This window comes from Rhinatrema bivittatum, chromosome 14 (genome assembly GCF_901001135.1).
Source record: "Rhinatrema bivittatum chromosome 14, aRhiBiv1.1, whole genome shotgun sequence".
NCBI lineage: Eukaryota > Metazoa > Chordata > Amphibia > Gymnophiona > Rhinatrematidae > Rhinatrema > Rhinatrema bivittatum.
The window spans coordinates 2,871,491-2,899,021 of record NC_042628.1 but is presented as its reverse complement, the minus strand read 5'-3'; the positions used below and the strand labels follow the sequence as shown (position 1 = coordinate 2,899,021).

The 27,531-nt window shown below is 46.0% G+C and overlaps 1 protein-coding gene across 5 annotated transcripts in view; it reads right to left on the bottom strand.

Moving 5' to 3' along the window:
* PKD1 (polycystin 1, transient receptor potential channel interacting) overlaps positions 1 to 27,531 on the bottom strand; it is a 135,403-nt gene that overhangs the window by 66,911 nt on the left and 40,961 nt on the right. For 4 of the 5 annotated variants that reach the window (XM_029577343.1, XM_029577347.1, XM_029577346.1 and 1 more), the window contains exons 8-16: positions 24,239 to 24,354; positions 22,703 to 22,829; positions 16,454 to 16,704; positions 13,978 to 15,501; positions 11,751 to 11,882; positions 11,404 to 11,579; positions 9,433 to 9,566; positions 1,599 to 5,215; positions 117 to 263 (exon numbers count right to left, since the gene is read on the bottom strand). In XM_029577343.1, the coding sequence (XP_029433203.1) occupies positions 117 to 263; positions 1,599 to 5,215; positions 9,433 to 9,566; positions 11,404 to 11,579; positions 11,751 to 11,882; positions 13,978 to 15,501; positions 16,454 to 16,704; positions 22,703 to 22,829; positions 24,239 to 24,354 (6,224 nt within the window). The remainder of the gene's footprint in view (positions 1 to 116; positions 264 to 1,598; positions 5,216 to 9,432; positions 9,567 to 11,403; positions 11,580 to 11,750; positions 11,883 to 13,977; positions 15,502 to 16,453; positions 16,705 to 22,702; positions 22,830 to 24,238; positions 24,355 to 27,531) is intronic. The other variant, XM_029577345.1, reaches the window with a different exon arrangement.

The window sequence follows — 27,531 nt, the reverse complement described above, 5'->3', positions numbered from 1 at the left end:
AGTAAACAAACACACATAAGTCAAGATATGAGCACTTTGGCCTGTAATCTGTGAAAGTAGTGTGCACAAAATGTAACATTTGTTTTCAAAACTGGGGCAGAGTGTACAAAATTTACCGTTTGATTTGTAGACTCCGAGTTCCTCCCAGGCTTACTAATGGTGAGGTCGAATGTATACTCCACATCTGCTTCTAATACTGCTCTGGAAACTGCTGTCACACCTCTTTCTGAAGTGATGTTTAGTGGACAGCCTGCTGCCGAGCTCTGATGAGTAAATAGAAAAACTTTGTCAGTGAGAAAGGCTGAGAGTGCGTCAGCCCTCTCTGCCCTGATGTGAACGCTCCCCCTTCCCACACACTGCAGACCTTAACGTAACACAACACAAAGTTAAAGGAGCTTCTCGTAGCTGAGCTAGTAGGAGACCTTGAGCTCCTTCAGCAGGGTTACACCCAATTGCCAGAGAAATGCAGGTGTGCAGTTCAGATGCGACATGCAAACCATCATGCTTATACAAGCTGCATGCATGCAAATTACTGCAATCCACTGTCACATGGGTTCCAGGAGAAATGAATGAGATGCCATTATCTTCACTAACCCTTTCAGTGCAAATTCATAGGACCTCACACATGTATCACTAAAATAGTCATGCAGAATCTCTATTCTCAGACATGTGTTACTGATAGAGTCATGCGATAATCCAGGATCATCACTAAAATAGTCATGCAGAATCTTTATTCTCAGACATGTGTTACTGATAGAGTCATGCGATAATCCAGGATCATCACTAAAATAGTCATGCAGAATCTCTATTCTCAGACATGTGTTACTGATAGAGTCATGCGATAATCCAGAATCATCACTAAAATAGTCATGCAGAATTTCTATTCTCAGACATGTGTTACTGATAGAGTCATGCGATAATCCAGAATCATCACTAAAATAGTCATGCAGAATTTCTATTCTCAGACATGTGTTACTGATAGAGTCATGCGATAATCCAGGATCATCACTAAAATAGTCATGCAGAATCTCTATTCTCAGACATGTGTTACTGATAGAGTCATGTGATAATCCAGGATCATCACTAAAATAGTCATGCAGAATCTCTATTCTCAGACATGTGTTACTAATAGAGTCATGCAATAATCCAGGATCACATGCGCATTGCCCCTCTGATATTTTGTGATTACTTTCTCTTCAGGGAAACCAATAGGGTCCCCCACCAATAGCCAAACCAATCCCCACATTATTCGAGATCCTTCCAACCTAAACCTATCCCCACATTATTCGAGATCCTTCCAACCTAAACCTATCCCCACATTATTCGAGATCCTTCCAACCTAAACCTATCCCCACATTATTCGAGATCCTTCCAACCTAAACCTATCCCCACATTATCTCAGATCCTCTCATCCCACACTACCTCAGATCTTACTACCCTACAACTATCTCCAACTCATTCCAGATACTTCCACCCTAACATATTTTGCCTCAGGATTTAATTTCCTCAACTTTTGGATGCAAGCAAGACCTTATACAAATTGTGGATCTCTTTACTCCTATAGATAAATTTAAGGATTTGGCAAGAAAATGTCTTACCTGTGTAGAAGATATACATGACCATTTGTACAGCAATGGGGTTTGATCACTGTCATCCAGATTAGGGTCATAGGACTTTTCCCCATCCATGATTAAATCTCGACTGTTTGACCACACCCGGAAAGATCCACCATCAATTATAGGAACAAGTTTACTGGGCAACATGGTGACATTTGCAAAACTCTTCTTTGAAAGTGGGGTATCCCCAAAAGACACAACAAAGACAAAGCAATAATCACCAATGTCCAACACTAGCTTTGGTACCACCAGCTGTGGTCTGCTCACATCAACATTAGGAAGGTGGACCTTGTCTGATTTATAGATATGCAGACAGCTGGACGCTCTATAAATCTCCCATAAATACTCAGTTTTGTATCTAATGCAGCCCCGGAGATTGATTTCTGCCTCTATATAATTTCTTTGGGATCTTTTCATGATCACCTGTGGAGGTAGGACTAGCTGAACCTCAGGCTCCTCACACTCCAGGATCCGCACTGTGACTGTTGCCTGGGCAATGAAGAAACTAACCAGGTTGGTTGCATTGACTTCTACCAGATAATCTCCAGGCATTGAGTAAGAGTGATTGGCTATGGTGGTGGCAGCAGTTATTTGAACTGGATTTCCATCCCCAAAGGTCCAGCTGAAGACGACTTCAAGAGGGCTTGGTAGCACAGAGGCTTCAAAAAAGACAGTCCTATTTACAAACGCACTGACTGAATTAAGGGAAACCAGCAGGATCTGGTCCTGGACCTGTATTATATGTGTGATATTTTGGGCTCCTAAGCCATTTGAAGCACTGACATGTATTATTAAAAGCCCTGGAGCCTCTGGAGTGTAGAACACACTTGGTCCTGCTAAGCTGGTGACAGAATGGCCTCTTAAGTCAAACTGCCAAGTGTATGCCACCAGTGATCCATTACTGACCTCTGCCAGGAAGTTCCTTTCTATGCCCGTGGGCATACCAGGATCACAGCATTTCACTAACCGTAGTCCATGAATGGCCTCTAAAACAGAAATGACAACAGAGGTCTGGTCTATGCTGACCTGGTTTTGAACTATCACAGTTACCAGATAATCTCCAATCTTACTGAATTCATGAGTGTAATTAGAACTATTGAGTACTACAGAATAATTTCCAACGATGCTCAGCAAGTAGGTGACTGAAGAACCAGATGTCATGCTGATCATAAAGGAGACCCTCTCTCCAGGCTCCACAATCTTCTTGCTCACCAAGAGTTCCAGTCCTTGGATTTTGTCTTGTACTGTGATATTCTTGCACGTTATCTGCCAGCTAATGTCATTAGATGCATTGAGGCTGACCGAAAACTGGCCAGCCACTGGAAAGGGCACAGCTGCCATTTGTCCAGTCATTGAGCTGTTGGGCAGCTTCCAGAGCCAGGACACATTGGTCCCCTTTTTAAGCTTACCATGAAAGAGTAGAACAGTTCCTGAAGATACATAGTCACTCTCTTGCTCCACAGCATTAATTTGTAACCCTGCAATGGGCTCCTGCACTGATATGACAATAGATGCATTGGCAAAACCGAGCGTATTTTCTGCAGTGATGGTCACCTCTTTCAGACCTGGGCTTTGGAAATTATGAAGAATGAAGGAGTCATAGGTAGAGAGACTCATTCTGTCTGGAAGATACCAGATGTATGTTATTCCAGTGCCACTGGTAATACTAGCACTAATGTTAACAGAAGCATTGACAGCAGCTGGATTAGGTAATGCAAGTGGTTTTAAATGTCCAATGCTTTCAATAAACTCAAGGGTTCTATTGGTGGTGGAACTTCCCAACTTATTAGTGGCTTTGAGATAAACAATGTACGTCTCGGACTCCTGACTACTTAAATGCAACATCTTTCCACTGACATTTTGGAGAAGGGTATTGTTCTTTAGGACAGTCCAACTGTAAGAAATGTTAGTGCCATCTCTCACAGCTGCCTGCAGCTGGAGAGTTCTGTTAGTTGGAAAGCAACATCCATCCACTAGATCACTGGCAACAATCTGCAGCCCCTCCACGGGCTGCAGCACGAAGATGAAGATAGAGTCTTGTAGAGAACCGATCTCATTTTCCGCTGTTACAATGACATTAAAAGTCCCAACAGATCGAAATGTATAGCAAATGGTAAAGGACCCCACGATGGGAGTGCACCTATCACAGAGTATCCATGAGTAGCGGACATCATCGCCAGCTTGAAGTGTAGCTACAAAGTTAACTGAGCCATTCAAGGGTACCACAGTCCTGCTGGCATTTATTGTAAGACCCTGAATTCGTCTTTTAACGGTGATGTTTAACAGAGCATCACTGCTGCTCACGTTATTCCAGCCCCTCAAGTTAATGGTAAAAATGCCTGTGCTGTTATAGGCATGAATGACAACCTGACCCACCTGGTTATCACCATCCCCAAAATCCCACTCATAATTCACCTTTGTCCCATTTCCAACAGCTGTGAACAGGTAATTTGCACCTAATTCCAGGACGTGGGTTCCATTAAGTTCTATTTTTGCTATGGCAACTGGCTCCTGGACTTCTATGAATGCGGTATCATTATTGGAAGATACATTATTATAAACAGTAACAATGACCAGATAAAGTCCAGGGGTTTTATACATATATCTTATTTCAGTGCCACTAGATCTTGCTGTGTCATTTGTCCCAAAATCCCAGATGTAACGGTACAGGAAGAGAGGAAATGCAATCACTTGGAATGTGCTTTCTTCTCCAAGTTGCACAAATTGATGGGCAGGAAGAAGGGTGACATTGGCTATTTCTGGCTCAATACAAAGGCTTGTAAAGTAATTTGCCTTGTTCACGTTGCTAGAAAGAACCAAGGAAAGATGAAAAATGCCACTCCGGGTGAAATTGTGTATTACAAATGGGTATCCATACACACTAACATTGGAAGAACCATCCCCAAATGTCCAGTTAAAGACATAATTAGTGAAGTCTCCAGATACATAAGCAGTTAATTTTACATTGGGCTGCTCCAAGATGCAGGATGAAGGCTCTATTTTCAAAATTTGAAGCACAAAGATCTGGACGAGTAAAGTTTGAGACATGGCATTAACTGGGTTTACCGCTGTGACATTTACCGTGTAGTTGGCATCTTTTAAGTACATATGCCGCACATTCGGTTCTGAGACACACAACGTGGTACCATCACCCAGGTCAAAGATCCAGGTAATGTTGTCTCCTGTTTGCACAGAGGCATTGATGGATGTTGGGGTGTTTAGCTCTGTTGGCTCGTCAGAAGACACACTCAGTCCTGTAATTTCTTCAAAAACCCGAAAGGTCTTTTCTGTTTCTGTGGCACTTATAACGTTGAAGGCCTCCAGACTGACACAGTATGTCCCTTTGCTAATGTAGGTGTGAGTCACTCTAGACTGGTTCCTGGTCTCTGATGCGGAGCCATCACCGAAGTTCCAGATGTAAATGATTCCATATGATGATGGCAGCGGGTAGGCTTCAAATGAGATGGGTCGACTGGACACCAGGACATCCTGGTCGGCTTCAATAGTCACATTGATGAGATAACTGTAAACTTGGATTGGTATCTGCTGCGTAAGATTTTCATATTTGTTGGACACACATATGGCAAGTGTATATTCACCTGCAGAAAATAAGCACAGTTTTAGCTACAGGTTAATAAGCAAATAACTGATTTATGTGGCAATCGAGTCATGAAAATGTTTTAAGGTTTCTCGCCTCCCCTAATTGCCTCATCTGAGGAACACATGATCTGATCCCATTTCTTTTAATACTGCAACTTAAAAGGGAAAAAGGGATCTTGGTGCGGAGGATGGGAGAGGTTGATGCTCTTTCTATGTCCAAGGAATTCAACGACCCAAAGTGCAAATTAGTCAAAGAATTGATTGAGACCCGCTCTACAGAAGGGCATCACCCCTGCAAAGAGAAGGGAAAGGGACTGTGAAGCCATGCAAGGTGGATGAGGGGCCTCCCACAGATGGAGCCATTTACAGCAACGTTATTTCAGGAGGCAGAGACATCGAGACAGCAGGGAAAGACAAAAGTGCTTTGCAATAGATTTCACTTCTGAGACGGAGAATCGTTTTCCCTGCAAAAATGAGCTCTCTGAATAATTTCCTACCTTCAATGTAATTTTACTCACATTTAGGCCGATTCTGTAAAGTCCGCTCGGCCGTGTGCAGTGTGCACTGCTTAACATGGGTTTGGCCGCATGTTTTCAACGCGCATCTATTACCCCTTATATTGTAAGAGGTTTAGCACTTCGAAAAAGCGCAGCCAAACCCCCTGAAAACTAATAGCGCTCATCACCTGCAAATGCACATCGATGAGGCTATTAGTCAGTCACCCGGGATTCTGAAAGTAAAATGCATGGCCAATCCGCACATTTTACGCTCATAAATTAACGCCTACCCAAGGGCAGCCATTAATTTATCAGCAGCCTGAAAAAGTGTACAGAAAAGCAAAAATACTGCTTTTCTGAACATCCTCTGACTTAATATCCTAGCAATATTAAGTTGAAGGAACCAAAAATAAAAAAATAAAAAATAAAAAATTTAAACAAACATGCCGGCCAGTCCGGTTAGGAGAATGGACATTCAATTTTACCGGCGACCATTTTCTTAACCGATCACTGTCAGTGGGTTCGGAAAATCAACGCTCCTAAAATTGAGCATTGGTTTCCTGAAGCCACTGATGAGCCACCTCTCAATCTTCCCTCGCGCTATAAAAGGAGGCGCTACCCCTCATGTATAAATAGGATCACGCACCCAGGAGAGGAGGCTGGGCGCACGTCGGGAGAGCGCCCGTTCTCCCGCCATCCTTTCTGAATTGGCCTGAATGAGGGGAATTTTCACATGAAAATGTACCGCATTATTATATCAATTTTCAAAAGCCCACTTACACAGGCAAAGTGCATTTACACATGTAAAACCCAATTTTAAGCACATAAATGCTTTTAAAACTGGCCCATTGTTTGGAGGCATTGCCATGAGCCCAGAGGAAGCAGTAATGTGTGTAATTTTGGTTGTTAAAATTATTTGCAGGGAAAGCAAATGCAAATTTCTGCAGGTAATTAATCCAGGGGCAATAATCAAAGCAGAACCAGCTGTGCCCTTGCGCATTGATTATTGCTGCCAACCTTAAACTATAACAATGGAATGGAAAATGTCGCCTGCGGTAACTTTCAGTCCTAATCAGGCATATTCGGAAATAGCCAGTTGGGATTTTTTGTTATCTAATCCAACTATAATCCAAAAGCTCACTGGTACTTTAATTCTAAATATATTATTTTACTTATTTACTCTCGTTGGGGTAAGTATTTGTCTCTGTGCCTGTTCAATAGATCCCTGGAAACTGGAGCAGAGCGGTGGTGGTCCCGCTTCACAAGAGTGGGAGGGAGAGGAGGCCGGAAACCTCGGTGGTGGGGAAATTAATGGAGACTCTGCTGAAGGAAAGGACGGTGAGCTATCTACAGTCAGGAGGGCTGCTGGACCCGAGGCAGCAGGGATTCACCGGGGGAAGGTCCTGTCAGACAAATCTGATTGATGTTTTTGATTGGGTGACCAGAGAATTGCATTGAGGAAAAGCGCTTGATGTGATCTACTTGGGTTTCAGCGAAGCTTTTGATATCAATATAATAGGCCCCACTCTCGCTCTCCTTGCTTGGGGCAGCAGCTCTAATCATGGTTAGCAAGAGGCCGCACATTTTCTCCCCAGCAAAACTCTCTTGTACCTCTTCTGGAGGACCTCCTGGGACGGTGTCGCGGATCCCTGGGGGTCCGCTGATCTAAATATTGATTTGTGAATAAAATGAGAAGCTTGGGAGTGAGCGCCAAGGTGGTGGCGTGGATTACAAACTCATTGACTGACGAGAGACAGCGCGTGATGGGAAATGGAGCCTGCTCTGAAGAGAGAGCGGTGTTAAGCAAAGTGCCGCAGTGTTCAGTGTTGGGACCTGTTCTGTTCAATATCTTTGTGAGCGACATGGCGGAAGGGATACAAGGTAAATTTGTCTATTTGACACCGTGGCTAAGAATAACATTTCATAAATTCAGGAGATGGGGAAAATCAAGGAGGTGGAAGGAGAAATTTATTCTATTAAAGCAGTACAAGCTTCTCTTATACGAGTCTGTGGTGCCTTGAACAGAAGAGCTGAATATATAGAAAACAGACTGAGACATTTAACTTTGCGATTATTACGTTTTCGTGTTACTTCAAAAAGATATTACAAATATCCTAGCTTTTTCCTCCGATTCTACCCCTACCCTTGATAAAGTTTATTTTCTACCACCTCGCTCAGTCAAGCTCAGTCTTTGGATGGTAATTAACCTGCCTTCCTTGAATCCTCAAATTACAAAGTCTCTGAACGAGCTACTTTATTGGTTTCTTTTTTTTTCATAGAATAGGATTTGAATTTAGTAATGAAAAGTTATTTTTAAGATCTGAATGCTTTGTTTTTGGGTCAGAAGGTGAGGATATTTCCAGACTTAGCTCTCGAATCGCTCCGGAACGTGGGCAAGGACTCCTGACCTTGCTCCAGGAAACCTGAGATACTGATTGGGGCATCTTTTTGCTTGAGATATCCCTGCAAATATATCATCAAATATAATGAGGATTGTTTTGGGGCTTTTTTTGTACCAGAACAGAAAAAAAGCCTTTGTTGACTGAAAGAAAAAGTTGACTCCTATTGGTTCGCCTATTTTGTCATCAAATTGATTATTGCAGACGGGTCTTGACAGGTTAAATCTTTCTTAAGATGTGATTTTCCTTAGAATTTCTCCTTTATTTTCCTTCTCCTCCTCTCCTTGTATTTGGGGACTAATGGATGTATGCTTATTGACTTGTTTCATTTGCTATATGATTGCTACCTCATATTTTCTTTTACTAAGTGGATGCTTTGTTATAATATAAAAAATTTAATACATTATAAGTTAAGAAAACCAAAAAGATTTGGACAAATTCCTAGAGGAAAAGTCCACAAGTGTTAGACAGTGCTTATCCCTGAAAGCAACGACAAATAAATCTACTTTGTGTGATCGGAGACAGGACACTGGGCCCTGCCACCCTGGAGCTGTAGGATAAAGGCAAGGCTGTGCCGTCAGGCTTATAACCAATAAAGCCTACTCTCTTGGTTGGGCTGAGAAGCAGATGTTTTCATAAATCCCTTGAGCAAAATTATAGCTAGGGTTATATGGTTATGGCTTGAGAAGGTCCTTAGGGAAAAAAGAACCAGGGCTGGAGTGAATGAAATGGCTTGGACAGGGGATTGAGGTTTTAATGCTGGTGATTATTATGGACAAATTAAGGGCTTTATTTACAAAGCTTTTTCCCCTTAGAGACAGAATGGGGAAAGAAATCTTAGTAAATGAGACTCTTTATATGAGGGACTGTTTTATGCTTTAAACTACTGTACTGCATAAACTGAATTGTAACTTGCTGCGGGCTTCAAGGAAGGTGCAAGAAATCTAGTTGTAATTATTAAATCGATTTTAGTACTGGAGCGAACTGAACCAAGGTAGTTTATGAGTAAAGTAAATAACCATTCACAAGAATCTGCCTGCCTGCCTGCCAGAAACTATTTATCTGGAAGAGAAATCCACCATAATTTCATTTGCACACAAGCAAGGAATGCGTTCCCAGCGGCAGGACCAAGAGAGCTGAGTGTCCAACATTAGCTCAGCAGGAAAGGAAGAACCGAAAAATCAGTGTTGGCCACAGCGCTGGGTGCCAAGGCTTTCTGCTGCACGAAATGTGCGCGTTGACAAGGATTTGCCAGGACACGCACTGCTGTACAAATTACTTGTGCTATGCACTGCTAATGTCCGACGAAGGCATTCTTACCCGGAGCTTGATAGGTGTGAGTTACATTCTGCTGTAGCAGCACCTGATGGACGCCGGAATCGGGCTTTAGGAAGGACTGGTTATATGGAGGTTTAAAATGGGAAACTTCATGCATGCCATCTCCAAATGTCCACCTGAAGAAGGATAAAATCAAGTCCATTAATGGAAGGACTGGGGTCTCTCCAATCCCTCTACTCGTTATGCCCTGCTATGCATACTCTTTGCTCAGAAAACTCTCGAATAAATTAACTATTATGTAATAAAACTAAACACCACACTCACACAAAACACCACAATCATACACATTAGCATAGAGACACAGACACACACACACACACACACACAGAGACACGTAGAAACATGCACACAGACAAAGATAGAGGCGCGCGCGCACACACACACACACACACACACACACAGACACACGTAGAAACATGCACACACAGACAAAGATAGAGGCGCGCGCGCACACACACACACACACAGAGACACGTAGAAACATGCACACACAGACAAAGATAGAGGCGCGCGCACACACACACACACAGAGACACGTAGAAACATGCACACACAGACAAAGATAGAGGCGCGCGCACACACACACACAGAGACACGTAGAAACATGCACACACAGACAAAGATAGAGGCGCGCACACACACACACACACACACAGAGAGACACGTAGAAACATGCACACACAGACAAAGATAGAGGCGCGCGCACACACACACACACACACACAGAGACACGTAGAAACATGCACACACAGACAAAGATAGAGGCGCGCGCACACACACACACAGAGACACGTAGAAACATGCACACACAGACAAAGATAGAGGCGCGCACACACACACACACACACACAGAGAGACACGTAGAAACATGCACACACAGACAAAGATAGAGGCGCGCGCACACACACACACACACACACAGAGACACGTACAAACATGCACACACAGACAAAGATAGAGGCGCGCGCACACACACAGGCATAGAGACACGAACACATGCACAGACACGTACAAATACATGGGGAGAATGACTGATAGGAGGAAGCGCTGTGCTGGAGGAGGGGAGGGAGCGCTGGTAGGAGGGAGCTCTGTGCTGGAGGAGGGGAGGGAGCACTGTGCTGGAGGAGGGGAGGGAGCGCTGGTAGGAGGGAGCACTGTGCTGGAGGAGGGGAGGGAGCACTGTGCTGGAGGAGGGGAGGGAGCGCTGGTGGGAGGGAGCACTGTGCTGGAGGAGGGGAGGGAGCGCTGGTGGGAGGGAGCACTGTGCTGGAGGAGGGGAGGGAGCACTGGTAGGAGGGAGCACTGTGCTGGAGGAGGGGAGGGAGCACTGTGCTGGAGGAGGGGAGGGAGCGCTGGTAGGAGGGAGCACTGTGCTGGAGGAGGGGAGGGAGCACTGTGCTGGAGGAGGGGAGGGAGCGCTGGTGGGAGGGAGCACTGTGCTGGAGGAGGGGAGGGAGCGCTGGTGGGAGGGAGCACTGTGCTGGAGGAGGGGAGGGAGCACTGGTAGGAGGGAGCACTGTGCTGGAGGAGGGGAGGGAGCACTGTGCTGGAGGAGGGGAGGGAGCGCTGGTGGGAGGGAGCACTGTGCTGGAGGAGGGGAGGGAGCGCTGGTGGGAGGGAGCACTGTGCTGGAGGAGGGGAGGGAGCGCTGGTGGGAGGGAGCACTGTGCTGGAGGAGGGGAGGGAGCGCTGGTAGGAGGGAGCACTGTGCTGGAGGAGGGGAGGGAGCACTGTGCTGGAGGAGGGGAGGGAGCGCTGGTAGGAGGGAGCACTGTGCTGGAGTTGCCACCAGTAGGTATGTTGCAGGTGAGGGGTTCATGACTGAAGGTTCACCAAGGACACCAAATAGTCTTACACAGACCCTGCAGTCCTCTATCCTGCGATAAATCGTACCTTTGGAATTAAATAAGGACTGGCAACAAGAGAACTTCCAAACATGTCTGTGGGCCTTACCAAAATTCTGCCTCCACTGCAGAGTCAACGAGGACGTAGGCCGAGAGCTGTAAAGGGACGTTCTGTGTGACGTTAGCAGGGATCCCCAACACTGTCAGATTCCTCATTTTATTCATCTTCTCCACACTCACATTGTAACTCACTGTCATGCTGCTCACGTGATTGGATGCCGTCAGCTGGTGAACCCAATATAAAGAGAAAAGCGAGAGAAAGGCCTGAAGCTGAGGATCCACTACTGAATTGCTAGAAAAACATTTCCCAAGAGAAGAGATCAGGGGAAGACAGGAGAGATGAGACCCAAAGTAGTAAGCGATGCAACTTATCCCCCCAGAAAATCATACAAGTACCGAGAGCTTGTACATAGCTGCGCTTTGGTAGATAACAATGAAGACCACATTGTAATAAGTAAAGGATGGTTTATCATCCACCGTCCATCGGAATGTCACATCGGATCCAGCCTCCACCTTGGCCACATAGCTCTGAAAAAGATGGGATGAAGGGACGTTGAGTAAAGGGGGTGAAATGTTCTCCAGGACAGACACGGACACAAAATAAGAAAATCTCTTATCAGCACAGTGGCTGGATCCTGCTGCAGCAATGGCTTTCTGGAAGATCGTCCTGATTGCATGCTGTGCCCTGCTGAGGAAGTGGCACTCTACCCTTTGCTCAGATTCCTCACCCCATCCTGAGCCTTGCCCTTTCTTTCTTTATCCATTAAAGAGTTCGGTACTGGTGGCCACCAGGTGTACTCTTGCTAGCATACTAAAAAGATCCAACCGTTTCAAGCAATCAGGCTAACTTAATCCAGGAAACACTCACCTCGCTGGGATAAATCCCTTGACTGCAGCATTACCTGGAGGGCCTGAGGCAATTTCATAGAAGGCCTGAAGCCAGAATTTGCATCTTCCTTGCACGTACTAATGATTTTAAGTGGCTGTGAAGACGTCTCCTGGACAACAGGGACCCTCTGGCTGATTTCCTGGCATAGATTTGTAGGTGCTGGGGATACCAGAAGTGACCGTCTATACATTCTTGTGGATTCGTTTGTTTGCTCCTGTTTTAGCAGGTGGTTCACAGGATAGGAGATGAACCTGAAATGGCACCTGGCTTGATTTTGGTTTGAGAGCTGTTTTGCCTCTCTATTGCATCACTTCTAAGATCTATAGGAAGATTTGTGGTTTGCTAAAAAATAACCACAGGCAGGTGGCACTTTATAGACTTCACCAATTTATTGAGGCATGAGCTTTCCAGGACAGTTGCACCCACTAAGTGGACTCTGTCCTTGAAAGCTCATGCCTAAATACATCGGTGAGTCTATAAGGTGCCACCCGCCTCCTGTCATTATGCATCTGATGATGTGGGCTCTGTCCTTGAAAGCTCATGCCTAAATACATCGGTGAGTCTATAAGATGCCACCCGCCTCCTGTCATTATGCATCTGACGATGTGGACTCTGTCCTTGAAAGCTCATGCCTCAATACATTAGTGAGTCTATAAGGTGCCACTCGCCTCCTGTCATTATGCATCTGACGATGTGGACTCTGTCCTTGAAAGCTCATGCCTCAATACATTAGTGAGTCTATAAGGTGCCACTCGCCTCCTGTCATTATGCATCTGAAGAAGTGAGCTCTGTCCTTGAAAGCTCATGCCTCAATACATTAGTGAGTCTATAAGGTGCCACTCGCCTCCTGTCATTATGCATCTGACGATGTGGACTCTGTCCTTGAAAGCTCATGCCTCAATACATTAGTGAGTCTATAAGGTGCCACTCGCCTCCTGTCATTATGCATCTGAAGAAGTGAGCTCTGTCCTTGAAAGCTCATGCTTCAATACATTAGTGAGTCTATAAGGTGCCACTCGCCTCCTGTCATTATGCATCTGACGATGTGGACTCTGTCCTTGAAAGCTCATGCCTCAATACATTAGTGAGTCTATAAGGTGCCACTCGCCTCCTGTCATTATGCATCTGAAGAAGTGAGCTCTGTCCTTGAAAGCTCATGCCTCAATACATTAGTGAGTCTATAAGGTGCCACCCGCCTCCTGTCATTTGTGCTACACCAGATTAATACAGCCATCCCTCTGAAGAATTCACTTTTTTTTATTTCATATAAATTACTGCCTCATTACACATGCTTTGTGGACATTTTTATATGGACTCTTACATATTTTTGTTGTATTTTGGGAGAATATTCAATTAAAGAAAAAAGTATGATCCCTTCCCTTTCCTTCTTTGTGTTAAGGATCTCTTCTCTGTAACTCATATATAGGGAGCTTTGTTTTCAATTTTTTTATTTTATTTTGCCTGGGAATTTCAATGTTATAAATAAAAGATATTGGTGGAAAAATGACCGGTAACACACACAGGAGAAAAATGTTTCCACTCATTTATTTTGAATTCCAACAGTGAAAATCCCAGGCAAAAAAACCCCCTGAAAACAAAGGACCATACTCATATGCTATTCTTTTTATTATCAACAGGGCAAGCCACAGAAAAAGGCTTTGCTAAAAAGACAACAGTTTAGCTCTTCAGCCAGCTATGACTCTGCTGGCACAGAGAGCAGGCGCAGGAACTCACCACGCGCGTGTTCAGCAGCACACGGGCCTCCGGGTCTGGATAGGCACTCAGGCCTGCAATTGGCTCCTCCGTTTTTACCAAGACCGTGATATTCTGGGAACTCACTGCATTCTCAGCTGCTATTTGAATGGCATTGATACCTTCACTTAGGTTATTCAAGCGGATGACAGAAAACCAAGTGTCATTGGTTTCTCTGGCGCAGTTGGCTATCAGAGGACACGCGCTTTCAAAGGGCGCAGTCTGGTTACCGGCAAGCCAGGTCGCTGTTGCATTCATCCCAGAGCTGATTTTCAACACCAGGAACTGCTGGTTTCTGGAAACATAGAACACTCCATTCTGGGCAGTGGGGTAAATGACCTGAAGACCCAGTACAGGGGACACAACCCAGAAACTGCAAGAGAGATTGGCAGCAAAAACTCCATTTTCAAAGGTGGCCTTCATGGTGTATCGACCTGGGGAATGAAGACCATGGTTATGGTGCTGGCCAAATACAGGAGTCACTTGTTGAGTGGTTGCAAGAATCCTGAAAGAACAAGTGGTGATGTTGGTATTCCATGTGAGGTCAATGGGAACACCAGTCATCCAGGCCTTTGGGGGGTCACTGGAAGCACCAGCCGTCCAGGCCTCCGTGGGGTCGCTGGGTGCACCAGCCGTCGAGGCCTCCGTGGGGTCGCTGGGTGCGCCAGCCGTCGAGGCCTCCGTGGGGTCGCTGGGTGCGCCAGTCGTCCAGGCCTCCGTGGGGTCGCTGGGTGCGCCAGTCGTCCAGGCCTCCGTGAGGTTGCCGGGTGCGCCAGCCGTCGAGGCCTCCGTGGGGTCGCTGGGTGCGCCAGCCGTCGAGGCCTCCGTGGGGTCGCTGGGTGCGCCAGTCGTCCAGGCCTCCGTGGGGTCGCTGGGTGCACCAGCCGTCGAGGCCTCCGTGGGGTCGCCGGGTGCACCAGCCGTCGAGGCCTCCGTGGGGTCGCCGGGTGCACCAACCGTCCAGGCCTCCGAGGGGTCCCTGGGTGCATTAGCCGTCCAGGCCTCCGTGGGGTCGCTGGGTGCACCAGCCGTCGAGGCCTCCGTGGGGTCGCTGGGTGCACCAGCCGTCCAGGCCTCCGTGGGGTCCCCGGGTGCACCAGCCATCCAGGCCTCCGTGGGGTCGCTGAGTGCATTAGCCGTCCAGGTCTCTGGGGGGTCACTGGGTGCATTAGCCGTCCAGGCCTCCGTGGGGTCACTGGGTGCATTAGCCATCCAGGCCTCCGTGGGGTCGCTGGGTGCATTAGCCGTCCAGGTCTCTGGGGGGTCACTGGGTGCATTAGCCGTCCAGGCCTCCGTGGGGTCACTGGGTGCATTAGCCGTCCAGGTCTCTATGAGGTTGTCTGATAAATCAGTCATCCAGTCAGAATGGTTCACAGTTAAATAGCTTTGGGTATGAGAGCAGGACATCATGGGAAGACACTGGAGAAACATCCCAGGTAGTGCATCATGCTGCATGCCGAAGATATGATATGGACTCAGAAAGAGCTTCTCGTCTTGAAATCGCGCCTGTCAAAAAAGAAAGAAAATCATTCACAAATCAATCTGCAGAGCCTGGGAACATAAGAACATACTGGACACGGTTAGGAGTCGGGTGTATTGGGGAAAGCTTCTGATAGAGTGATGAGTAATCAGCAAACGGGAGTAACTTTCCTCTTATTCTGGGCGCAGGTGGGATATCCTGGAGAGGGAAGGTGCAGTAATGGAGCAGAAGGGAAGGGAAGAGAGGGACCTTCACAATGCCCCAGAGAAAAAGGGGTTCCTTCCTCCAGCAGGATCTTTGTGTTCCCAAAATTCAAAGTGTGCTACTAATTGTGAATTGGCTGTGTGGTCGTTTGTCCACCACAGGAGCTGTCCAGACCCTGGTGCTGAACAACAGAGAAATGTGCTTTAATAATCCCCAAGCTTATCGCTCACTCTCGGGTTTACATCCATTTGAGATCTGGTAATATTTCTGTGGTGCTGCTGCCAGTGACTTGTGTTCTACAGGATCTAGGAACCAGGCCTCTGGGTCCGTCTTTCCCTTTAAAGAAGATGGGGAGACCCAAGAAGCATTTCTGTGAAAAAGCCGATATTTGAACGAGACATGTAACTGTGTTTTGAAACTCCCTGCTGGAGGAATGCTTTATATTTTCTCAGTTGGAGGCCATTTTCCGAAGCATTTACATGCATAGTGCGGTGTTTTGGGGCTGTGCACATAAAAGGAAGCGATTTCACTCGGACCTTTGCCTGTCCTTGAAAGAGATGTTCCTGCAGCGGAGTTGAAGCAGGGAAACCATTTACATGCATATTTTCAATTTCCGAAAGTCTGCACGCTGCACAGGGCTCCATGCACACCTTATGTGTGTAAGTCTGCTTGTACTTTCTCCAAGTGAGCTGTGATAAAATGACCCCCATGGCGTACAACAGACTCTGTCCACTGCATAGTAAAATGATCTTCCAGCGGTCTGAACCTCCTTACCAAATATTGTGCCGCGTTTCCTGCCGGCACGATGAAGAGGTAGTCTGTAAGCAGAGCGTAGCCATTCTGAGCGCCTGGGCTGGACCCATTGCTGCACTCGCCGGGGCCACAGGAAGTGTTCAGAGGCAAGCAGGTGTTGGTGAAATGGCACCACTGCAAGCTGCGGGGGCATTCTAACCCGGTCCGATTCCAGCTCTCCTCAGATGGGGCCAATGTAGAGGGATTTGCAGCAGGTTCACAACCCTCACAACCTGGAAAAAAGAAAGAAAGATGTAAATCAGATACAGGAACATCCAAATCTGCTTCTGTCAGAAAAAAAAAGGGGGAGAGTAAGCAATCGCACTGTTCAGTGATGACCTGATCCACCAGATCGGACGGCTTTGGTGCAAGCCAGAATGGTAGAGCGAGGAACTGGAAGCGAAGTGACTGAAACCAGAGGGACTTTTCCACTGGAAAATGAATAGAGACCCTCAATATATTTCAAACGTAGATAAGTAGAACCTTTGGTCACTGGTGACCTGAAGCAGAGTTGGATTTGAACCTGTGGCCACAGGACTGACAGTGAAGTGGACGGAACACAGGAACTGAGACTCTGGAGAGCCACTGTGACCTTCTGCAAGTCCTGAAGCTCTCTGGGCCGAGACAGTGGAGCTGTGCTTTATCCTGTAGCGCGCTAGGCTCATACATAAAATAAAACGTTGTATCTCTGTTCCAGTCCTTTCTCTCTCCGAATCCCCTGAGAGCAGATGAAACGGCACATACCAGCCTCTGCTGATGCAACGTTTAGGATACACTTTATAATGGGAAAGGTATTACGAGAAGGTAATTATCCCTCCTCTGCTTGAAAAGAGCCAAATGTTTTCATGCCTACGAGTGGGCAGGAGAGCTAAATGCAATGAAACACTTGCGATAAGCAGCAACTAATGTTCAGTGTGTGAGGAACAGGAAGGCTGAAGTCTCATCGACTGGGCCACCAGGAGAGAACTGGGAAGTGCTGCTTTCCCAAATTCAATGGAAGCCCAAGATTCTGGCAAAGACCCCTCAGCTTCTGAGTCACTTTTATTCCCCAGCACATACAGAGACGGAGGTGATACAGAAAAATAAAACACCATGGGACAGAGCTCTTGTTCACTTTGAGCCATGCTAGCCCATCTAAAGTATTGTGCTTTTATGGGGAAACTCAAGCACTCCAGAAAGACCAAGCTATTGCAGGGTTGACACATCGCACAGCCCCCGTTTCTGGGAAAATCTGGGATGTGGAACGACCACATAAGGTGCCCACTGAATTTATTATGTAGTGACCAAAAAACAGGAGAACAGGATGGGTGTATGTAATTCTGACAAAATGTATCATTTACAACTTTTACATACACCCATCCTGTTCTCCTGTTTTTTGGTCGCTACATAGCCAACTTGGATCGGCTTCTGGTCTGTTTTTTTGGGAGAATCACTGAATTTATTATAAAGTTAGCAGGCCTGGCATCGAAGAGGAATTTTTTCTGTTTTCAAAACCAATATTTTCAACAAATATCGTGACAGGTATGGGGGCAACCATCTCTTGCCAACTTATTTATGATGAGTTTGAAGATACATGGCTTTATAATCCTTTTTCAGAAAAAAAATGGTTTTTCCCCCCCCCCCAAACGTTATATTGATATCTTTCTTGTGGGGAGTGGTGATAAGAAAGAACTTAGAAGTTTTGGTAAATGGATCAATAGTTGTGATGACAGCATACAGTTTACTATGAATTACAATTCTGATACCATTTCTTTTTTGGATGTATCATTTACCAAAACCAGAGGAGGAGTTGTAGAAACAAGTATTTATAGAAAGAAGACAGATAGAAATACTTTTCTACATTTCACAAGTGCACACCCTTTACCATTGAAAAACAGTCTGCCTGTCTCACAGTTTTTAAGATAGCGACACAACTGCTGCAGTGTGGAGATCTATAGAAATGAATCAAAGGAGTTGATGAGCATATTAAAATCAAGAAGACATCCGACTAAGTGCCTTCGACATGCATATAAAAGAGCTTTGTACAATGATAGAGAATAGAGAAATGTTATTATCAGGAACAGAGAGAAGAGATGATTCAGAAGTGGTTACTTGTGTAACTAAGTATTCCCAGCTCGCAAAGAAAATAGTAAGAAGTATACATTCTCACTGGCACATTGTTAAAATGATACCAGCTTTCAAAGAAATAGATTTCAGAATGGCATTTTCAAGGTCTCAAAATCTGAAAGAAATCTTATGTCCTGCTGTATTGCCAGAGTCTAAGAAGGAGGTTACATCAATGATGTCTGGCAAAACAAATTACAGGACATTGTGCTGTCTGTAGTTAAACACTACAAATAAAGGAATTTAAAATGTCCTACTACTCAGCATATTTATAAATCTCATCATTTGACAACTTATATATCTACTTTTCTGATCCACATTATTAAACGTCCGTGCCAGAAAATTTATGTGGGAAAAACAAAAAGGTTTTTAAGGTTGAGTTTGGGGGGACATTAGAGCTGTTTTCACGATGCTAGAGAGACGGCACCAATTGTACAACATTGTTAGAGAAACATCAAGTTGAAGACTTGAAATGGTTCATGAAAGATCAAGTTGCACGAAACGTGAGAGGACTCATTACATTGGAGACAGCATCAATGGATTTATAGATTACGGGCAGAAGAACAGCAAACCTGAGTGGAATAGCTTAATTGTAAACTGTTTAAAGAAATGTAAAAATTACAAAACGGAATGTATATCTATGAGGAGATGTTACAATCTCGGGGAAAGGAGAGCTGGTTGTTATAATTAACAGAGCATATTTGGAATGTAAACACGAATCAACCAACCTCAAACCCTCTCTCACTAATTCCTGCTGAATATTTATCATACTATTACCATTCACAACTGTCATATTTATTCATTTGATTACCTATGTACCGTTTCATAGTCTTATTTTTTCACTTGCTATTCTAATGTATCAATAGGCTGAAATGTAAATATTGTGCTGTTCAATTTCTCCCCTTCCATCCCAAGTTTATTTTCCTTGTTTTTTGTAACTTTCCCTCTCCCTTTTTCTGATTCACTGTATTTAAAGTTCAAGGTTCTTATTGAAAATATTGTTTTTTACGTTACGTTATGCTTTACACTCCTTGTTATTTGTAAACCGGGTTGATGTGATGCCTATCATGAAACTCGGTATAACAAAAACAATAAATAAATAAATAAAATAAAATATTTTTGAATGGAAAGATAAGCAGAAAAACAAGTTTATATTCTCTAAACGTTTTAGGATATATACAATGAAAAGAACATTGGTATTTGCTGTTAGAATACATGATGACGTTATTACGCTTTTTACGTAATGGAGAATAAACGTAAACGTAGTCTGCGTTTTCTCGTCATTGACATCTGAATGCAAGTACAAAAGAATTTAATTGGTTAATTTCAAAAACATGGGAAGTGCTTTTAAGAGATGTTAGAGCCATAATGTTATTAGTATAGCCCACCGGAATATGGAGACGTAAACACACAACGGATCATAAAAAAATAAAGAGTTTGCCCTGACGCAGCATCTGCAAAATGTTAGCAACGTCGGCGTTGGAAGTCTGGTCTTCAGCGTTGCAAAGAATTAATGAAAGTGGAAGAAGAAGAGAATGTTGAAATATTTCTTGTTTTAAGAGGAAGTCCGTTTTTTCCAGTTGGGTATACTTCTGCTTGATTAAACTTGAATAAGATATACAGCAAATTAAAGAAATAAAAGAAGAATGTTTGACTTTTAAATTAAATGTAATAAAAGGAGAGGTTTTTCAGACCAGTGATTATACTAACTGGGTTTGGAATCAGTATTGTACGTTCCTACCAATACTGAGGTCTTTTCCTCTCACAAAAATAATATTTGAAGTGAAGTTAGAGGTAAATAAGCAGAAGTATTAATAAAAGAATACACTGTGGTCTTTCTGCATAAGCCTACAGCAATTCTCTTCCTCATTTCATACATTATTTACTCTGCTGCAAAGTAGAATTTTAACTTTTTAAGAATTGCTTTAATGTCCCAGAAAAATCTACATGGTTAATTTCAATTATTTCCTCTGAAGTAGGATGTCCAGCTAATTACAAAGTAATTACAGTAACTAGCCACAAGCACGTAGCAAGAACACCCACCCTAGGTTATTCCTATTAAATCACTTTTCCAGCCAGGGTCATAGCAAAGGTGACAACTTCAGAAAATCACAGCTGTAAATGCTGCCCTCTGACCCCCTGGGGAAAATTCCAGCACACGGAGAAACAATTTAAAAACACAAAGAAGATTTCCTCCCAAGGTTAAAAACTGTTCCCTGCAGAAAGACAGAGGCACTGTCATCATTGTTAAAGCTTGCACACCAGAGTAGACTGCAATGCCTTTACCTGCTGTGCTGCCTCCAGCATTCACTCCCACCCCTCCAGAAAGCTCTCTAGAGCACATAAATGCAGTGTCCTGTGGGGAAATCACAGCTGAAGCCAGCACACACTACACTGCTACAAAAGCCTTCTTGGCTTGCTACTAGTACTGCAATAATTTAATTGTTCTCAACAGCACTGTACAAGGGATTCCTCCAAAGGAAAGGTTCACAAAACAAACCAGCACACAGTTTATAATTAGACATAGTAAGTATGTTTGGAAGAATGGATTTATTCTCTAACGTGAGCCTCTGGAGTTTGGGAGCAGAGGGGACAACTGAACAACAAAAGGTAGGATGCAATAGACAGGATGGAGAACAGGATGAGGACTGATGATAAATGGGTAAGAGGCAGCATAGGGTGAGGACTGATCATTGGTGATATGGGTGAGCAGAAGTGTGGGGTGAAGACTGATCATTGGTGATATGGGTGAGGAGCAGTGTGGGGTGAGGACTGATCATAGGTGATATGGGTGAGGAGCAGTGTGGGGTGAAGACTGATCATAGGTGATATGGGTGAGGGGCAGTGTGGGGTGAGGACTGATCATAGGTGATATGGGTGAGGGGCAGTGTGGGGTGAGGACTGATCATAGGTGATATGGGTGAGGGGCAGTGTGGGGTGAGGACTGATCATAGGTGATATGGGTGAGGGGCAGTGTGGGGTGAGGACTGATCATTGGTGATATGGGTGAGGGGCAGTGTGGGGTGAGGACTGATCATTGGTGATATGGGTGAGGAGCAGTGTGGGGTGAGCACTGATCATTGGTGATATGGGTGAGGAGCAGTGTGGGGAGTTGAGTGATTATTGGTGATATGGGTGAGGAGCAGTGTGGGGTGAGGACTGATCATAGGTGATATGGGTGAGGAGCAGTGTGGGGAGTTGAGTGATTATTGGTGATATGGGTGAGGAGCAGTATGGGGTGAGGACTGATCATTGGTGATATGGGTGAGGAGCAGTGTGGGGTGAGGATTGATCATTGGTGATATGGGTGAGGAGCAGTGTGGGGTGAGCACTGATCATTGGTGATATGGGTGAGGAGCAGTGTGGGGTGAGCACTGATCATTGGTGATATGGGTGAGGAGCAGTGTGGGGTGAGCACTGATCATTGGTGATATGGGTGAGGAGCAGTGTGGGGTGAGGATTGATTATTGGTGATATGGGTGAGGAGCAGTGTGGGGTGAGCACTGATCATTGGTGATATGGGTGAGGAGCAGTGTGGGGTGAGGACTGATCATTGGTGATATGGGTGAGGAGCAGTGTGGGGTGAGGACTGATCATTGGTGATATGGGTGAGCGGCAGTGTGGGGTGAGGACTGATCATTGGTGATATGGGTGAGGAGCAGTGTGGGGTGAGGACTGATCATTGGTGATATGGGTGAGGAGCAGTGTGGGGTGAGGACTGATCATAGGTGATATGGGTGAGGAGCAGTGTGGGGTGAGGACTGATCATTGGTGATATGGGTGAGGAGCAGTGTGGGGTGAGCACTGATCATTGGTGATATGGGTGAGGAGCAGTGTGGGGTGAGGACTGATCATTGGTGATATGGGTGAGGAGCAGTGTGGGGTGAGGACTGATCATTGGTGATATGGGTGAGGAGCAGTGTGGGGAGTTGAGTGATTATTGGTGATATGGGTGAGGGGGAGCACAAGGTGAAGGCTGAACACAGGTGGTGTGGGTCGCCAATGTTGGATGATCACAGCCTGAGTGAGGCAGTAAATAAGCTTGGAGTATTCAAGGAGCAAAAGGGATAGATGAGGACAGAAGACAGAACACATTAATCATAACTGTATGTGATCTTAGTTATTTACGTTCTTTACATGTTGGCGCGTACACCTGGAATCTCATTTGAACCTGGCGCTGCAAATCTTGAGTCACAAATTCCAGTGCTGTTAAGTAGCCATCCTGTTTAAGGCCAAGACCGGAGAAGAGCATCATCTGAGGAAGAAACCAACATCATAAGCCTAATCCTGTCATAAGGCCCAGAGCCTTCCTTCTCAAAGAATGGAATCGGGACATGACGGGGCGGAGAAACATTTAGAGTTTTGATCCCAAAAATGATTTTGAGGGATCAGCCCCAGGCTTTTCCGTGGGGAAAACACTGCCCCCATGCATGCGTATCCTGTTCCTGCAGACGTTCACCTGGAATGAGCAGAGCTGTTCCCAGGGGTGGAGTTAAGGAAGGGTTACATGTTGGGATTTTGAAAAGTATGCACGTAAATTTTCCTGAAAATACTTTGCTCACTAATTATGAGGTGTAAAAGTGTATAGGATTTTCAAAGCGAACATAGGTGCATGCATTTGCTTTGAAAATTGGAGTAACTTATGCACTTGTTGCCAGCTTTACAAAATTATCCCCAAAGAAGTGAATTTTTGAAGTAAGTTCCGCTTGTAAATGTAACAAACTATTGTAGCCATTTTCAAAAGCCATTTACGTGTGTAACTTGCATGTACATGATTAAATCCTATGGACAATTCTATGGCATTCATTGTAGCAATTTTCAAAAGACCACTTACACGGGTAAAGTGCATTTATTTCTGTAAAACCCAGTTATAAGCATGCAAATGCTTTTAAAAATCAGGCCATTAGAAACATGGTTTTTATCATCCATTTGAAGTTGAAAAATGATTCACAGAGAACAGAGGACTATGTGATATAATAAAGATGACGAGGACACCCGTTAGAATTATTTTTTAGAAGTGTGGGGGTACGGTACTGGATGAGTTAAGCTGTGCATGGTTTAGAGTATGAGATGTTTTTAACATTGGATGTGATGTGAGGTAAATCAGGTGCAATATTTACTGTGCCAAAAAATGAATTCAAGGTTTTTATACTCGTTAGTGAAACTTTGGGATTCTCTCCATCTATAAAGCTCATTAAAAACCTGAACTGGGGACAGGAAGAGGCAATATTTCGTCCCAGACCGGTGGGGCACTTTCCCAGGAAAGGAAAGCCTGGGCCCCGCACAGCAGCCTGAGAGCGGGTGGGCCCTGCAGTATTGCAGTAGGAAGGGAAGGCTCCGGCCAGCTTTGCCTGCATCCTAATCCATGTTGGTTTGATTTGAGGCTTTGCTGCTCCTGCTTGCTAAAGGCTGAGAGGAGATTTCAATTAGGGCTCTGTAGGTTGGTGGGGGCAGGAAATTTACCATCTCCAAATTCTTGCCTGCTAGGCCTGAGTGTAGCAAATTTTCCAAGCAGTTAAAATTGGCAGCTCTTCGTTTCACCGCATTCACCTTCTGCCCGGTTTGGGAACCAGTCCAGACAGCATTATTGTGATGTGTGATGTGTGTAAGGATGCGATCCCACCGCGCACCGTGAGTCCGTCTGCACCAGCGCAGCTCTGTTACCTGCACAACACTGCTCGGCTTTTCTAATGCGGCCACTCTGCTTAAGATCCGTAACCCCGAGGACCAGTTAAAAGTAGGATTCCCAGCCAGAAAGTAGTCCGTGTTCAGCAGGAGCTCTGTTTCAAAGAAACGAGAAATAAACCCCATAACTGCTAGTCCTGTGGGCACAAGTTAGTTTCCTTTATTTGATCAACTGCCTTTCTTCAATAGAAGCAGCAAAGCAGTGTACAATAAAATTAGAACTAAACAGAGAGTTATGAAATAAAAACCATTTCAACACATAAAAATTTCAAACAACAACATAATAAAATTTAACATAAACCTGTCAATCAAGAAAAGATTCTCACTCCTGCCATAGCAAGCGAGCAGGACCCAGGATGCTAGATGTGATCTGCTCCCAGCATTACAGGCGGAGCTAAGAAGGTGCGCTCGCCATCTGTTTATGCACAAACTTTGCAGTTCTGTGCACAGTGCTTAGCACCCTCGCCTGGAAATCCCACGCTGATGACAGCATGAGCTATGCAGAGCGGGGCACTGCAAACTAACTCCTGGTCAGAGATGGAGTAAACTTTCCAGGACTAATGTCAGTCTATGGGTGGAGGTTGCAGTTCCACTGCTGGGAGTTTTATATGCACAAAACATGCGTTGTATAAAAAAAAAAAAAGATTTCCTACACACAAAATATGATTTGTGTGTACAAAAAAATGATTTCTGAATGGAAAATATTTTGTGTGCATTACGCTGGTTATGTTGAATTTTCAGTGGCAGAAGGGTTACCTCTGAAATGGGGACTTTGATAGTCTCCAGATCTTTGGATAATTTCTATAATGGTCACGACCTGACAAAGTCTGGTTTTCTTCAGGGCAACCCAGCTGCAAGGCTCTGCACCACCCAACCAAAGAATAAGGGCTATTTCCTTTCTTTTACAGAAGACAGACTATTTCTTAAAGCCAAGAGGACTTAGCTGGGGTCTGAGCCCTGGCAGTGCCTGTTCCATACAGGCTGCAGGCATCGCACGTGTGCAGAAGAAGAACCAGAATAATTTATCTATTTATTTATTTAAGCTCCACCTTTCAGGCATTTCAAAGTGGATTACCTGCAGGTGCCCCAGAGGGTTCACAGTCTTACGTTTGTACCCAAGATCACAAGGAGTGGATTTCCAGCTAGGTTCCTACTCCCCTCCTGTTACATGCACACTGCAGGCATTACGTGTGTGCAGCCTGCACGCTGTTTGCAGGGATTCCTGCGGGGACGTGCTCTTCAGGCATTACGTGTGTGCAGCCTGCAAGCTGTTTGCAGGGATTCCTGCGGGGACGTGCTCTTCAGGCATTACGTGTGTGCAGCCTGCACGCTGTTTGCAGGGATTCCTGCGGGGACGTGCTCTTCAGGCATTACGTGTGTGCAGCCTGCACGCTGTTTGCATGGATTCCTGCGGGGACGTGCTCTTCAGGCATTACGTGTGTGCAGCCTGCACGCTGTTTGCAGGGATTCCTGCGGGGACGTGCTCTTCAGGCATTACGTGTGTGCAGACTGCACGCTGTTTGCAGGGATTCCTGCGGGGACGTGCTCTTCAGGCATTACGTGTGTGCAGCCTGCACGCTGTTTGCAGGGATTCCTGCGGGGACGTGCTCTTCAGGCATTACGTGTGTGCAGCCTGCACGCTGTTTGCAGGGATTCCTGCGGGGACGTGCTCTTCAGGCATTACGTGTGTGCAGCCTGCACGCTGTTTGCAGGGATTCCTGCGGGGACGTGCTCTTCAGGCATTACGTGTGTGCAGCCTGCACGCTGTTTGCATGGATTCCTGCGGGGACGTGCTCTTCAGGCATTACGTGTGTGCAGCCTGCACGCTGTTTGCATGGATTCCTGCGGGGACGTGCTCTTCAGGCATTACGTGTGTGCAGCCTGCACGCTGTTTGCAGGGATTCCTGCGGGGACGTGCTCGGCATTACGTGTGTGCAGCCTGCACGCTGTTTGCAGGGATTCCTGCGGGGACGTGCTCTTCAGGCATTACGTGTGTGCAGCCTGCACGCTGTTTGCAGGGATTCCTGCGGGGACGTGCTCTTCAGGCATTACGTGTGTGCAGCCTGCACGCTGTTTGCATGGATTCCTGCGGGGACGTGCTCTTCAGGCATTACGTGTGTGCAGCCTGCACGCTGTTTGCAGGGATTCCTGCGGGGACGTGCTCTTCAGGCATTCCGTGTGTGCAGCCTGCACGCTGTTTGCATGGATTCCTGCGGGGACGTGCTCTTCAGGCATTACGTGTGTGCAGCCTGCACGCTGTTTGCATGGATTCCTGCGGGGACGTGCTCTTCAGGCATTACGTGTGTGCAGCCTGCACGCTGTTTGCAGGGATTCCTGCGGGGACGTGCTCTTCAGGCATTACGTGTGTGCAGCCTGCACGCTGTTTGCAGGGATTCCTGCGGGGACGTGCTCTTCAGGCATTACGTGTGTGCAGCCTGCACGCTGTTTGCATGGATTCCTGCGGGGACGTGCTCTTCAGGCATTACGTGTGTGCAGCCTGCACGCTGTTTGCATGGATTCCTGCGGGGACGTGCTCTTCAGGCATTACGTGTGTGCAGCCTGCACGCTGTTTGCAGGGATTCCTGCGGGGACGTGCTCTTCAGGCATTACGTGTGTGCAGCCTGCACGCTGTTTGCATGGATTCCTGCGGGGACGTGCTCTTCAGGCATTACGTGTGTGCAGCCTGCACGCTGTTTGCAGGGATTCCTGCGGGGACGTGCTCTTCAGGCATTACGTGTGTGCAGCCTGCACGCTGTTTGCAGGGATTCCTGCGGGGACGTGCTCTTCAGGCATTACGTGTGTGCAGCCTGCACGCTGTTTGCATGGATTCCTGCGGGGACGTGCTCTTCAGGCATTACGTGTGTGCAGCCTGCACGCTGTTTGCAGGGATTCCTGCGGGGACGTGCTCTTCAGGCATTACGTGTGTGCAGCCTGCACGCTGTTTGCATGGATTCCTGCGGGGGCGTGCTCTTCAGGCATTACGTGTGTGCAGCCTGCACGCTGTTTGCAGGGATTCCTGCGGGGACGTGCTCTTCAGGCATTACGTGTGTGCAGCCTGCACGCTGTTTGCAGGGATTCCTGCGGGGACGTGCTCTTCAGACTCCAGCGTAACCCATCTAACCCCGACACAAACCTGAGACCCGTGCGCAGGCGCGCGTGGATGTGGCACGCATTATAAAATTGGCTACGTGTGCACAATTTTATATTGATACTTGCACGTGCGTGCAAACGCTGCCTCGAGCGCGTAAGCGGGGGCAGTGCACAGACGCAAT